Source organism: Eumetopias jubatus, unplaced genomic scaffold, assembly GCF_037043125.1.
Source record: "Eumetopias jubatus isolate StellerSeaLion01/CBP00866 unplaced genomic scaffold, mEumJub1_p1.0 scaffold_7, whole genome shotgun sequence".
NCBI classification, from domain to species: domain Eukaryota; kingdom Metazoa; phylum Chordata; class Mammalia; order Carnivora; family Otariidae; genus Eumetopias; species Eumetopias jubatus.
The window spans coordinates 84,966,561-84,979,703 of record NW_028274813.1 but is presented as its reverse complement, the minus strand read 5'-3'; the positions used below and the strand labels follow the sequence as shown (position 1 = coordinate 84,979,703).

Below are 13,143 nucleotides of genomic sequence, written 5' to 3'. Positions count from 1 at the left end.
AGTTGTTAAGTGTCTGCCTTCGGCTCAGGTCATGATCCCAGGGTCCTGGTATTGGGCCCGGCATCGGGCTTCCTGCTCAATGGGAAGCCTGCTTCTCCCTCTCCCACTGCCCTTGCTTGTGTTCCCTCTCTCGCTGTCTCTTTCTCTGTCAAAATAAATAAAATCTTGGGAAAAAAAAGAATATATTAAAACAAAATACATTTCGTTTAGTTTACCATTTAAAGTAAAGAGCTTCAAGGTGTATAGGATTAATTATTTCTAGTCCCCAGGGGGGAAGAATCATTCTAATTTTGTCTACCTCTTTTAGTGACTGTTTAGGGCATAGAGAGGTGAAAACAGGCTTCCAAACTAACCTAGAAATAGTTTGGTTTGCTTAAAAATACATTTGACAGGGGCATCTGGGTGCTTAGTCAGTTAAGTGACCGGCTCTTGATTTTTGGCTCAGGTCGTGATCTCAGGTTCATGAGATAGAGCCCTGCATTGGCGGCTCAGCGGGGAACCTGCTTTTTTCCCTTTCCCTCTGCCCCTCCCCACATGCCAACCTTCTCTCTCTCTTTCTCTCGCAAATAAATAAATATTTTTAAAAAATGCATTTGACAGATTTCTGGAATTATGCATTGGAACCTTGATATTACAAAGGAGAAAGTTTCCAGACCTTTTCAAATTTCTCAGTTTTTAAATATGATTATAAATCTTTCTCTAAAGTTCAGCAAATTATTACATTACCACAACTTCAGTACAGAGATGGTAGATGAATTCTGTAGTGAATCACTATTTAGCCAGTGTGCTTCACAAATTATGCATAAATTACATGTATGCAAAAACAAACAAGCACAAAATGCACAAAAATGCCAAATGGCCATACTTAAACTTAACAGTGTTAAATCAGTGTATTTATTATTCCTTTGTCTAATGTACAGGAAAAATCTTTTTACTATGGCCCTCATTACTGTGAAATATTCTTGTAGCTGAGTTATTTTTTTATCCAGGGAAGTGGTGCATAATCACCTCATTGTTTTATCACATTTTATTTTATGTATTTCTGAATATAGTTATTCTCTACAATGAATAATTTAGAGTCAGCACATCCCTAGATACTTACCGTATGTTAAAATTTTACGGTTGCTGGTTTGGATGTTAACTTTAAAGTTTTCCCAGTCTTCTGATTGTTATTACAACTTCTCTCCTATATCCTTACCTAAACAGAGAAATCTCTAATGACAAGGAAAAGGGGAAATTCACATATTTTGAGCAACTAGAAAATCTGTACTGTGGTTGTCCATCTGTGATAGGCTAGGTTGCTTCTAAGGATCATTAAGCAGAACAACTTCTGAGTAGAGAAGTCAGGCTTAACTTTGACAGCCGCCTCTCATAGAGCCTTCACATTTTGCTGGTATAATCCTAGCTCTGCCCAGAGCGTCTAATTATTTTAAGAAATTAGAATCCGTAATGTTGATGAATCAACATTGTCTGTAGCTTTGAGAACTTTAAAATTATCTCAGAATGGGAAAGTGAAATATTTCTTTTTCTTTTGAAATGATAGGTATATCCTAATCAGCAAGCCCACAGCGTGGACAGAAAGATTAAGAATGCAGTTCCTTGAAGGTTTTCGGTCTTTTTTGAAGATTCTTACCTGTATGCAGGTATGATAGTTCTTCTGTACATCAGTAAAATAAATTTATTTTTAAAAATTTAGCCCCAGTCTTTCTTTGTTTTAAGGAAATTCTGTTTGTTATTTGAGGAAGACTATATCTAGTAAAGTAGAAATAAAATTTAAACACTGCCTCACTGATCCTGCTTTAATAGATCTTTAATAGGTATAATTCTGTATACTTTAGTTAACTGCTGCTATTACTCTTTGATGTTTACTGAATGCTTATTATGTGATATGGTAGTAACCACTTTACATGCATTATCTCTGCTGAGCATCATAGCAATCTTATGAGGCAGTTACTATTATTATTTTCATTTTCCATATAAGGGAATTGAAGTCTAGAAATAATTTGACCAGGGTCACATGCAGCTAGAAAGTGACAGCTGGGATTTGAACCCATGCATTCTGACCTTGTATAATAGCCATGTTAAAAAAGCTATGCATATATGAATATGAATCCTAACAATTTTATATTTTGACAGCAGAGGAGTAAACAAAGAGGGCCTACTATATACATATATAGTAATCACTCTTTTCTTATAGGGAATGGAAGAAATCAGAAGACAGGTTGGGCAACACATAGAAGTGGATCCTGACTGGGAGGCTGCCATTGCTATACAGATGCAATTAAAGAATATCTTACTCATGTTCCAAGAGTGGTGTGCTTGTGACGTAAGTAAAACTTTTTAGTAGGATTAGTGCCTTTTTAAGTGCTCTAATGGTTATTAGTAGTAGAGTTTATGTAGCAACTTGCTTGATGTAAAATTTTATTATTTAAGTAGTTGTGTATTTGAATTTGTCTTACTAAATTTAGAAGGAAAATCCAGTGTTTGTTTTTTGTTTGTTTTTAAAGATTCTATTTATTTAGAGAGAGGGAGAAAGAACATGAGCAGGGAGAGGGACAGAGGGAGAAGGAGAGAGAATCTCAAGCAGACTTCCCTCTGAGCATGGAGCCCAACGGAGGGCTGGATCTCAGGACCCTGAGATCATGACCCAAGCCAAAATGCTTGGGTGCCTCGGTGGTTCAGTCGTTAACGAAGGCAGTCGTTAAATGTCTGCCTTCAGCTCAGGTCATGATCCCAGGGTCCTGGGATCGAGTCCAGCATCGGCTCACTGCTCGGCGAGAAGCCTGCTTCTCCCTCTCCCACTCCCCCTGCTTGTGTTCCTCTCTCACTATGTCTCTCTCTGTCAAATAAATAAATAAAATCTTAAAAAAAAAAAGTCAGATGCTTAACCGACTGAACTACCCAGTGCCCCAGAAAATCCAGTTTTTATACTTAATTAAAAAAATGTGCTCCATAGTAGTTTCATTTACCTCTGGGAATTGGGTTTAAACGATACAACAAAACACTATTTATTTATGTATGCATTTATTTCCTTGGACGTGAATGTTAATATGAAAATTAGGATCACATAGACTTTAAAATATTTCAATAATAGAGAAGGGTGGATATTTATTCAATCAAGAGCTCTGTTATGCATGTTAAACCATTAAGAAAATTAATTTCAAAATACAGAACTAATATATTTCCTTATGCAATAATTTTAGACCATAACCCTCTTGAAACACACAGTCCTACCCTAGATTCCCTTTTGAGAAGGATGACCTCATTTATTTCTGTTTTGAGAAAACTGACATTATCTGCATCAAATTCTTTCATTTTCTCTAGTTTCTCTGTACCTCTCACATGACATAGTCTATTCATTAAGTTTGTGTCTTCACAATTGGTCCCTTTCTTTTCATCTCTTTCTTTCTAAAACTAAGGTCTCTACCTAGGCTCTTGGTCCTGAGCTCCTTCTTCCTGGAGTTGGCTTCCTCATTTGTCACCTCTACGATTTCCCAGTCTTTCATTCATCTGCCTGTACACCCACAGGCCTCCCCTATCCTTAAAATCAATAAGAATAAAAGCCCCTTCATTGTCTCTGCTACTTCTGTGAACTCTCTTTTTTCCTCCTTTCTTCTGCTTCACCATGAGCAGTTGGTCACAGGTTCAGAGCAGTCATACAGACAGGACAGAATTTAATCTAGCACTGTAGCTTTGTAGAACAATAAGGACAGGAAATATTGTCCAAACAAATTACTCTAAGAGGGAGGAAAAAGAATTACAAACCACTGGGAAGACATATTTGTGAAAGCATTTTTGAGTGGGTGTAAAAGAATATGCAGAATTTAAGTGTGGGGAAAAGTGGCATCATAAGCAGAGATACAGAGTAAACAGAGAAATAAGGGGAAGTCCAACTCCTGTTCAGGCAGTATGGAAGAATAAAAACTAGATAAATCAAGGGATTTATGGATGAAATTAATGAGCAATTAAGCTGGAAATATGCCTTGGCATCAGTATGTGAATACACTGATTGTGTCTGAAGTGTAACAATGTCAACACACTGCTTTAGGAAGAATTAATGAGTGTCACTGAAGATGGCAGATTGGAGAGGGTAATGTTAGGAGGCAAGGGAACCAACAGAAAGATTACTATGAAGTCTAAATCTAAGGTGACAGGATCTTAACTAGGGTGGGGGCAGTCAGGGAAAAAGAGAAAGAACCCATAGGAAATAAGTTAGGATTATAAAATAAATTTAGGATAAGGAAAACTCAAATCGGGGTAGTATGCCAGGAAGAGAAGAGTCAAAACTGACTTTTCAAGATAGTGTTTCTCACACTAATTTTATCCCAAAATAGGAATTCTATGATCAAATAAATTTTGGGAAATATTCCACTTAGAAATCAGCACACTGATTAATTAAAGGGTTTGAAAAGTTCAGTGGCATTTAAAAAAATCCTACTTGATCTTGTTCAGCCTAGCATTTCTCAGTCTTATGTGAACACAGAACTTTTTTCCCCTGAAAAATCTGTTAACATCTAACACACAGAATGCAGTGGCTTTGAAATTTTCTGTGTGGATGAATGTATGAATCATAGTGTCATTAACAGAACAAGGGAAATTGAGAAGGGAAGTGCACAATAAAGCAGAAATGATGACAAACCAATTTAATCTATTCTGAATTTGAAATATAAGTGTAAGACCTAAGCAAGAATGTCTAGCACATAAACAGAAATGATATAGCTTAGGAGAGTCATCTCTGCAGTTTTAATTGAGGTGGTAGAAATTAAAGACCTGTAAGAAGAGAATATTGGGAATGTCTCATTTAGTAGGCAGAAGGAATTGGGAACGAAAAAAAAGAATCACTGCTTGAAATCTTTAATCAGTAACAGAAGTATCAGAATAAGTAGGTTTGTAAAAATCAGTGGGAAAGAAAGTTTCAGAAAGATTAAAGTACTCATCAGGGGTGCCTGGGTGGCTTAGTTGGTTAAGCGTCTGCCTTCGACTCAGGTCATGATCCCAGAGTCCTGGGATCGAGCCCCGTGTTGGGCTCCCTGCTCAGCAGGGAGTCTGCTTCTCCCTCTGCCTGTGCCCCTACCCCGCTCTTGCTCTCTCTCTCTCTCAAATTAATAAATAAAATCTTTTATTTTAAAGATTTTATTTATTTGACAGAGAGAGACACAGCGAGAGAGGGAACACAAACAGGGAGAGTGGGAGAAGGAGAAGCAGGCTTCCCGTGGAGCAGGGAGCCCGATGCGGGGCCTGATCCCAGGACCCTGGGACCACGACCTGAGCCGAAGGCAGACGCTTAACGACTGAGCCACCCAGGCGCCCCAATAAATAAAATCTTAAAAAAAAAAAAAGATGAAGGTACTCAACAGAATACAGTGCCACACACATTTTAAGGAAGATGAGGACTTAGGAAAGACCCTCTGAATTTGGTTACTACATGGATTCTTTGAATTTTTTTTCAAAAAGCAGTTCCGATCAATTTGGTAAGGGCAGAAAGCAGACCCTAAAGAAGTTTCAGAAGCTAGAGTGACAACAGCAAATGTAGATGACTTCAGAAGGTTTGGTAAATGTCAAGATGAGCAACGCATACTTTGACCTCATCTTGAATAATTATGCATGCCTTCCATAAGATGAGGGTTGCCAAAAAATATGTGATATGGGTAGTTGCTGTACCATTTACATGGTACTTAAAATGTTTTACTTTGATAGTGCGTGTGTGTTTGTCTGTCTGATATTTCCACCTAGTTTGCAGATCCTTTGTAGGTATCCCTGCTATACATAAAATAATTTTGTGCTTATATTTACTAAATATTTATTGAATGGTGTGGTAAAGTAGATAACTTGTTAATGTATTTGCATTTTTCTTTTTCTTTTAGGAAGAGCTCTTACTCGTGGCTTATAAAGAATGTCACAAAGCTGTGATGAGGTGCAGTACAAGTTTTATATCTAGTAGCAAGACAGTAGTACAATTGTGTGGTCATACTCTGGAAACTAAGTCCTACAGAGTATCTGAAGATCTTGTAAGCATACATCTGCCACTCTCTAGGACTCTTGCTGGTGAGTGTTTTTTTTTTGCATGTTTCTATTAGCTTTGTTTTTTAGATATTCAGGGTACTGGAATTATTTCTATTTTTGTTCTGTGCTCAGTATATACAGACATACTCAGATCAGATACTGCAGTTAAGAGCTGTCACTGTCCTTCAAAGAACATCTATTTAAGAATGCTTGTGTATCTGGGTCTTTTTCTATCTGGATCAACTAATGGATCCTTATAATACACACTTAAGGACTAACTTGGTAACTCATCTCCCACTCAGACTTAAATATAGCAAAATCTTGTTCCTGGTTTGTTTTTGTTTAAAAAATTTTTTTTAAAGATTTTATTTATTTATTTGACAGAGAGAGAGAGCACAAGCAGGGGGAGTGGCAGGCAGAGGCAGAGGGAGAAACAGGCTCACCAAGAGCAGGGGGAGCCCGATGTGGGACTCGATCCCAGGACCCCAGGATCACGACCTGAGCCGAAGACAGTCGCTTAACCAACTGAGCCACCCAGGCGCCCTGTTTCAAATTTTTATTTAAATTCTCGTTTGGGTTTTGTTTTTTTTTTTTTAATTGCAGTATAGTTAACATACATTGTTACTGGTTTTTAACATTCTTCTCTGCCTGATTACGCCAGTGTGTTGTCTGTGTCCTTGTTCCTTTCACCACTAAAAGAAATCATAGATTTTCTTTAATCATTCTTTGATTTGCATTTCCAGGTAAATTGGCCCTGTCAGGTTTTTTTTTAAGCAACTTTATATAAGTGCGTTTATTTATTTATTTTTAAACAATATTGATAGCAGCTTTCTAGTTTAGTTAGTTGGGAAGTAAGGAAGCTCTACTCCCAACATGGGGCTTGAGGCTCACTATCCTGAGATCAAGAGTTGCATACTCAGGGAGCCTGTGTGGCTCAGTCAGTTAAGTGTCTGACTCTTGATTTCAGCTCAGGTCATGATCTCAGGATCATGGGATCAAGCAGGGCTCCGTCTGAGCAGGGAGTCTGCTTGACATTCTCTGCCCCTCTATCTCCCTCCCTGTCTGCCTCTCCCTCCCCTGCCCCCTGGTCTCATACACTTGCTCTCTCTCTCTCTCTCTCTCTAAAATAAATAAAATCTTAAAAAAAAAAAAAGTCGCATGCTGTACTGACTGAGCCAGCCAGATGCCCTACATTTATATTTTTAATTGTGGTAAAATATACATATAACACAAAATTTATAATTTAACCATTTTTAAATGTACAGTTCAATGGCATTAAGTACATTCACATTGTTGTGCAGTCATCACTACTGTCCATCTTCAGAATTTTTCATCTTCCCCTACTGAAATTCTGTACCTGTTCAGTATAACACCTCAATCCCCACTCCCTGCAGTACCTGGCAGTCACCATTCTACTTTCCATTTCTATGACTTGACTGCTCTAGGTACCTCATGTAATTGAAATCATACACGTATCCTTTATAACTGAATTATTTCACTTACTACAGTGTCCTTAGTTTATCCATGTTATAGCATGTATCAGAATTTCCTTCCTTTTTGAGGCTGAATAATATTCCATAGTATGTATATACCACCTTTTGCATATGCATTCATCCACAAATGGATGCTTGGGTTGCTTCCACCTTTTGGCTGTTGTGAATAATGTTGCTGTGAATATGAGTGTACAAGTATCTCTTTGAGCCCTTGTTTTCAATTCTTTGGGGTATGTATCCTAAGTGGAATTACTGGCCCATAAAGTAATTCTCCTTTTTAATTTTTTGAGGAAACTCCATACTCTTTTTCATAGCAACTGCGCCATTTTACATTCCCACTAGCAGTGCACAAGGATTCCATTTTCTCCACATCCTCACCAACACTTCTTGTTTTCTGTTTTTTTAATAGCCATCCTAATGAGTGAAGTGGTAGCCCATTGTGGTTTTTTTTTTTTAAAGATTTTTTATTTATTTATTTGAGAGAGAGAATGAGATAGAGAGAGAGAGAGAGCACGAGATCCAAGAGGGTCAGAGGGAGAAGCAGACTCCCTGCTGAGCAGGGAGCCCGATGCGGGACTCGATCCCGGGACTCCAGGATCATGACCTGAGCCAAAGGCAGTCGCTTAACCAACTGAGCCACCCAGGCGCCCCCCATTGTGGTTTTGATGTGCATTTCGCTAATGATTAGTGATTATTGAGCATCTTTTCCTGTGCTTGTTGGCCATGTTTATATCTTCTTTGGAGAAATGTTTATTCAAGTGCTTTCTATGTTTTTTTAATCAGATTTTTTTGTTATTGGAGTTTTCTGTATATTCTCGGTATTAACTGGATATCAGATATATGATGTGCAAATATTTTCTCCCATTCTATGGGTTGCCTTCACTTTGTTGATAGTGTCTTTTGAAATTATTGCTAAATCTAATGTCTTGAAGCCTTTTCCTTATGTTTTCTTCTAAGAGTTTTATAGTTTTAGCACCTATGATTAGCTTTTTGATTAATTTAGTTAATTTTTGCACATGATGTAATTGATGTGATTTGTATATCACCTCTCTTTTTATAAAAAGAAATACTTGTTAGTTTTCATTTATTTTGATGCTTTTTTAAGAGCAGAATAAGGATATCTTGAGAGGCAACATATTATTTTTACATAATGTATAAACACAACTTGCACAATGTAGGATCTTAAATGTATTAATACTACTGTGTTTCGAAATTAGAAATCAAAAGTTTGCATTTCTAAACTCAAATGCATATTAACATCTCACACGTTTCTAAACTTGAGGAGTTAATGGGACAGATTAACTGGGTTTATTCCTTTTTCCTTTTTCTCTCTCTTTTTTATAACTGTTAGGTCTTCATGTGCGTTTAAGCAGGCTGGGAGCTGTTTCAAGACTGCATGAATTTGTGCCTTTTGTAAGTGACTCTATTAAGTGTTGATTTACTTATATCCTATTTCTAAATACTTCTTGGTTGATGAGAGGGAAGAAAAATTTTGAAACCTACCTGAATAATTTCCATTCAGTACTTTTATGTCTCTATATAAGGACATTGATATCTGAATCACAAGAACTTGGAATTATCTCATTCAGTTCCATCCATTTTACAGATGAGAAAACCGAGGACTGTTTAGTGCAATAACTTTGACACACATCCAAGCCCTCTGAAAAATAACAAAATTGCTCATCTGTTTCAGGAGGACTTTCAAGTAGAGGTACTAGTGGAATATCCTTTGCGTTGTCTGGTATTGGTTGCCCAGGTTGTTGCTGAGATGTGGCGAAGAAATGGGCTCTCTCTCATTAGCCAGGTATGGCAAGGCCTGTTTACATTTATGAGTGTGTTCTATTTCTGATCATTTTTTCTTTAATTTTACCTTGTGTCCCTGGATTTTGCTATTTACTTTCTGTTCTCTTATATAAACTCAGAATTGAAAGTTCTAGTAACCATATAGACATTTGTTGTTTTATCCTATTGAGTGGCTAGATTCAGTGAAAGCCAGTAGAAACCTGTCCATTAATATAGGTCTTTTCTGAAGATTTCCTTACTTGGGGACCTGTAGTCTTTTTTTTTTTTTTTAAGATTTTATTTATTTATTTGGCACAGAGAGAGAGCATGAGCAGGGAGGAGGAGCCAGGGGAGGGGGAGAGGCAGGCTCCCCTGCTGAGCAGGGAGCCCAAAGTGGGACTTGATCCCAGGACTCTCGGGATCATGACCTGAGGTGAAGGCAGATGCTTAACTGGCTGAGCCACCCAAGCGCCCCCCCACCATTCTTAATTGAAGGCTCCCTGAACAATTTTTCCTTCCATTCTAAAGCAAATAAAGAGGAATGCTTTTCCTAAAAGGTGGGAAACTGGACTTGTAAAGCTACAACTTGGGAGATAAATGGCGTTATGATTGTAGAAACTGGTTTACTTTTATTGAAATGGGCATTTTTTTTTAAGAGAGGGAGATACGACTTTATTAGAAAAATAAAAAAATAAAAACAACTGAGGTGATGAGTTGGTCCTTAACAGATGCCTTGGTGGATGAGGCTGCTCTTGGCTGCACTGGCCTTCTCCTGTTCCCGCCGCCATGCAGGGTCCAACTCAAAGCAGTGCCATAGCTGCAGGGTCTCATCTGCTGCTGCTGAGTCCATGGTGGCCCCATCTGGGGTTATGGTCAGACTTAGGACCCGGGCAGTGTGACCTTTAAGCTCAGCCACATTGGCCATGGTTGGGTACTTCCAAATAACCAACTGGTTCTGGGCAAAGTCATGGCCTGAGATGAGCTCCTTGTAGTGGGGAGACCAGAGGATGGAGCACACCTGGGATTGAGCATCCACAGCACTCAGGCCCCAGAGCAGACATTCCAGATTCGAATGTGTCAGTCGCTGGTGCCCCCTCCAGTTGCCAGGACATTGGGCTGCCAGGGACACCAAGCTATAGCCTTGACATCCCCTTGATGCTGGGTGAATGTCTGCAGGAGAACCTAGACACCCTCTCTAGGAGCACTAGGCCACACATTGACCAAGTTATCGTTGCCACCGCTGGCCAAATGTTGGCCATCTGGGGCCCAGTGCAGCCCACACCTCCCGGCTGTGGCCACTCAGTGTGGCCACATGGTGTTCTGCCACCCGAACATCATGGTGGTGGATGTGGCCAGAATGTGAGCCACTGGACACGATATATCTATTCCAACACAGGGAGCTCACACGGGCAGAATGACTGGTCATGTTTCGAAGCCACTTCTGCTGCCGCACATCCCACAGCTGCACCTCCACACTGCCGCGTAGTTGCCTTCTTTGATCCAGGCCACAGAAGATATATAGTCCCCAGGCTGCTCCATTTGCAGCAGCTGCAAGATGTCACCAGAGCTAGCACTCCACAAGTACACACTATTGTCCAACGCCACAGCCAGTACATTCCCAGAGCTCCAGTCCACAAGGTTCAGGTAGTAGTCATTCCAGATTTCAGGGGCGTCCACAATTCGGTCTGGCAGGGAAGGAATGTAACCACAGGTCTTCCGGCTGGAGCCAGGCGTGGCCTTCTGGCTGTAAAGCACTTTCAGTCTGTTCTGGTAACCCTCTGGGGCATTTTGTGGTTTTCCACTGACCCGAAGGATCTTGGCTTCCTCCACATCAAAACTGTTCAGGTTCAAAGCCCAGGCTTTCTGATGTTCCTTCTTGGTGGGCATCTGGCTGTCTCCAGGCTGGTTTTCTTTGCTCAGGAGGAAACTGGCCACCTCCATCTGGGAAGCACTGCAATGGGGGATATAGCGGTCACCACCAGGTTTGCTGGGAGTGGTCTGAGCCTTGGAGCTGGATTTGCCGGGAGTTCAGCCTGGGGTCCTGCCAGTGCTGCCTGCATGGGTGAGGGAGCCAGCCCTGCAGCTTCCTTAGCTTTGCGCTGCCAGCGCGCGGTGGGTGCATTGGGGATAGGTGCGTCCAGTTGCAGCGGCGAGTGCAGGTCACTCTCGAACACAAACTGCGCCATGTCTGCAGAGGGAGGGGTCCTTGAAGTGGGTGCCCGCCGAGTCCTTCAGCCCCCAGCAGTTTCCAATCCCAGAACGACTCTGAAGTGCGCATTTTTAACTTAGAGGAAATAAATTATTTCATTGTTGAGTAATAATTAATATAGAGCATTTTAAACTCAAGTATTTTCATGCATATTTCCTTCAAAAATCTCACAAATCCCTTAAAATAATTCATAGATTTACAATTTTTTTCCCACTAAGGAGTTCTTGGAATTTTTAGTTTTGAGAAAGTTTTAGAAATAGTTTTTGTTGAGAATTCTGTTTAAAATAAAATAATTCTTGTAGTTTCTATTCTACCTTTTATTTTATAGGTATTTTATTACCAAGATGTTAAGTGCAGAGAAGAAATGTATGATAAAGATATCATTATGCTTCAGGTACCTATTGAAATTACTTTGGATATTTATATCTTAACTTTCCTTCTTAGATCCCTTGTAATGAGAAAAGATACTATAATTATTTTTAACTTTATTTAAAATTTTCTCACTGTTAAAACGGAATATGGCATCATAAAAACGGAAGGGACTACTACATTATCTTCTGCAGACTTTATACTATTTCTGACAGTCCTACTAGAGACAAATGTTTCTTCATTTAATACATGTAGAACTGTGATGCTGCATTTCTTTCACAGATTGGTGCATCTTTAATGGATCCCAATAAGTTCTTGTTACTGGTACTTCAGAGGTATGAACTTGCTGATGCTTTTAATAAGACTATATCCACAAAAGACCAGGTAAGCACCAGAAACAGACATGTGAATTAATTCCAAAGGAAATATTTTTGTTAACAATTTTAATCATATTTAGGATTTTTTATCTTTAGGTATATTTCCAAAAATCACACATATACATACAACATGCATATATATCTACATATGCACACATATACTCTTTATAAAAATTTAGAATATAGGGGTGCCTGGGTGGCTCAGTTGGTTGAGTGATTGCCTTTGGCTCAGGTCGTGATCCTGGAGTCCCTGGATCGAGTCCCACATCGGGATCCCTGCTCAGCGGGGAGTCTGCTTCTCCCTCTGACCCTCCCCCCTCTCATGTGCTCTCTCTCTCACTCTCTCTCTCAAATAAATAAAGAAAAATCTTTAAAAAAATTTTTAGAATATATAGATTAATAATAAGAAGAAAAATAACATGAAACAGTCTGCCTCCTAGAAATCACTTTTTTTTTTTAATGTTGTTAGTTAACATATAGTGCAATATTGGTTTCTGGAGTAGAATTCACTGATTCATCACTTATATACAACACCCAGTGCTCATCACAAGTGCCCTCTTTAATACCCATCACCCATCTAGCGCATCCCCACCCACCTCCCTCCATCAACCCTTCATTTGTTCTCTGGCGTTACGAGTCAATTATGGCGGGGTGCCTGGGTGGCTCGGTTGGTTAAGCATCGGCCTTTGGCTCAGGTCATGATCCCAGGGCCCTGGGATCAAGCCCCGCATTGGGCTCCCTGCTCAGCAGGGAAGTCTGCTTCTCCCTCTCCTGCCTACTGTTCCCCCTGCTTGTGCTCTCTCCCACTCTCTCTGTCAAATAAATAAAATCTAAAAAAAAAAGTCACTTATGGCTCGTTTCCCTCTCTCCTTTTCTTTTCCCCCTTCCCATATGCTTATCTGTTTTCTTT

General features: G+C 39.6%; 1 protein-coding gene and 1 pseudogene across 2 annotated transcripts in view; one reads left to right on the top strand and one right to left on the bottom strand.

Annotated features, from left to right (window-relative positions):
- UBR1 (ubiquitin protein ligase E3 component n-recognin 1) overlaps positions 1 to 13,143 on the top strand; it is a 149,584-nt gene that overhangs the window by 58,514 nt on the left and 77,927 nt on the right. For both annotated transcript variants that reach the window (XM_028126716.2, XM_028126715.2), the window contains 7 exons: positions 1,544 to 1,643; positions 2,198 to 2,326; positions 5,865 to 6,045; positions 8,848 to 8,909; positions 9,190 to 9,300; positions 11,816 to 11,881; positions 12,139 to 12,240. In XM_028126716.2, the coding sequence (XP_027982517.1) occupies positions 1,544 to 1,643; positions 2,198 to 2,326; positions 5,865 to 6,045; positions 8,848 to 8,909; positions 9,190 to 9,300; positions 11,816 to 11,881; positions 12,139 to 12,240 (751 nt within the window). The remainder of the gene's footprint in view (positions 1 to 1,543; positions 1,644 to 2,197; positions 2,327 to 5,864; positions 6,046 to 8,847; positions 8,910 to 9,189; positions 9,301 to 11,815; positions 11,882 to 12,138; positions 12,241 to 13,143) is intronic.
- On the bottom strand, positions 10,000 to 11,467 carry LOC114226534 (cell division cycle protein 20 homolog pseudogene; annotated as a pseudogene).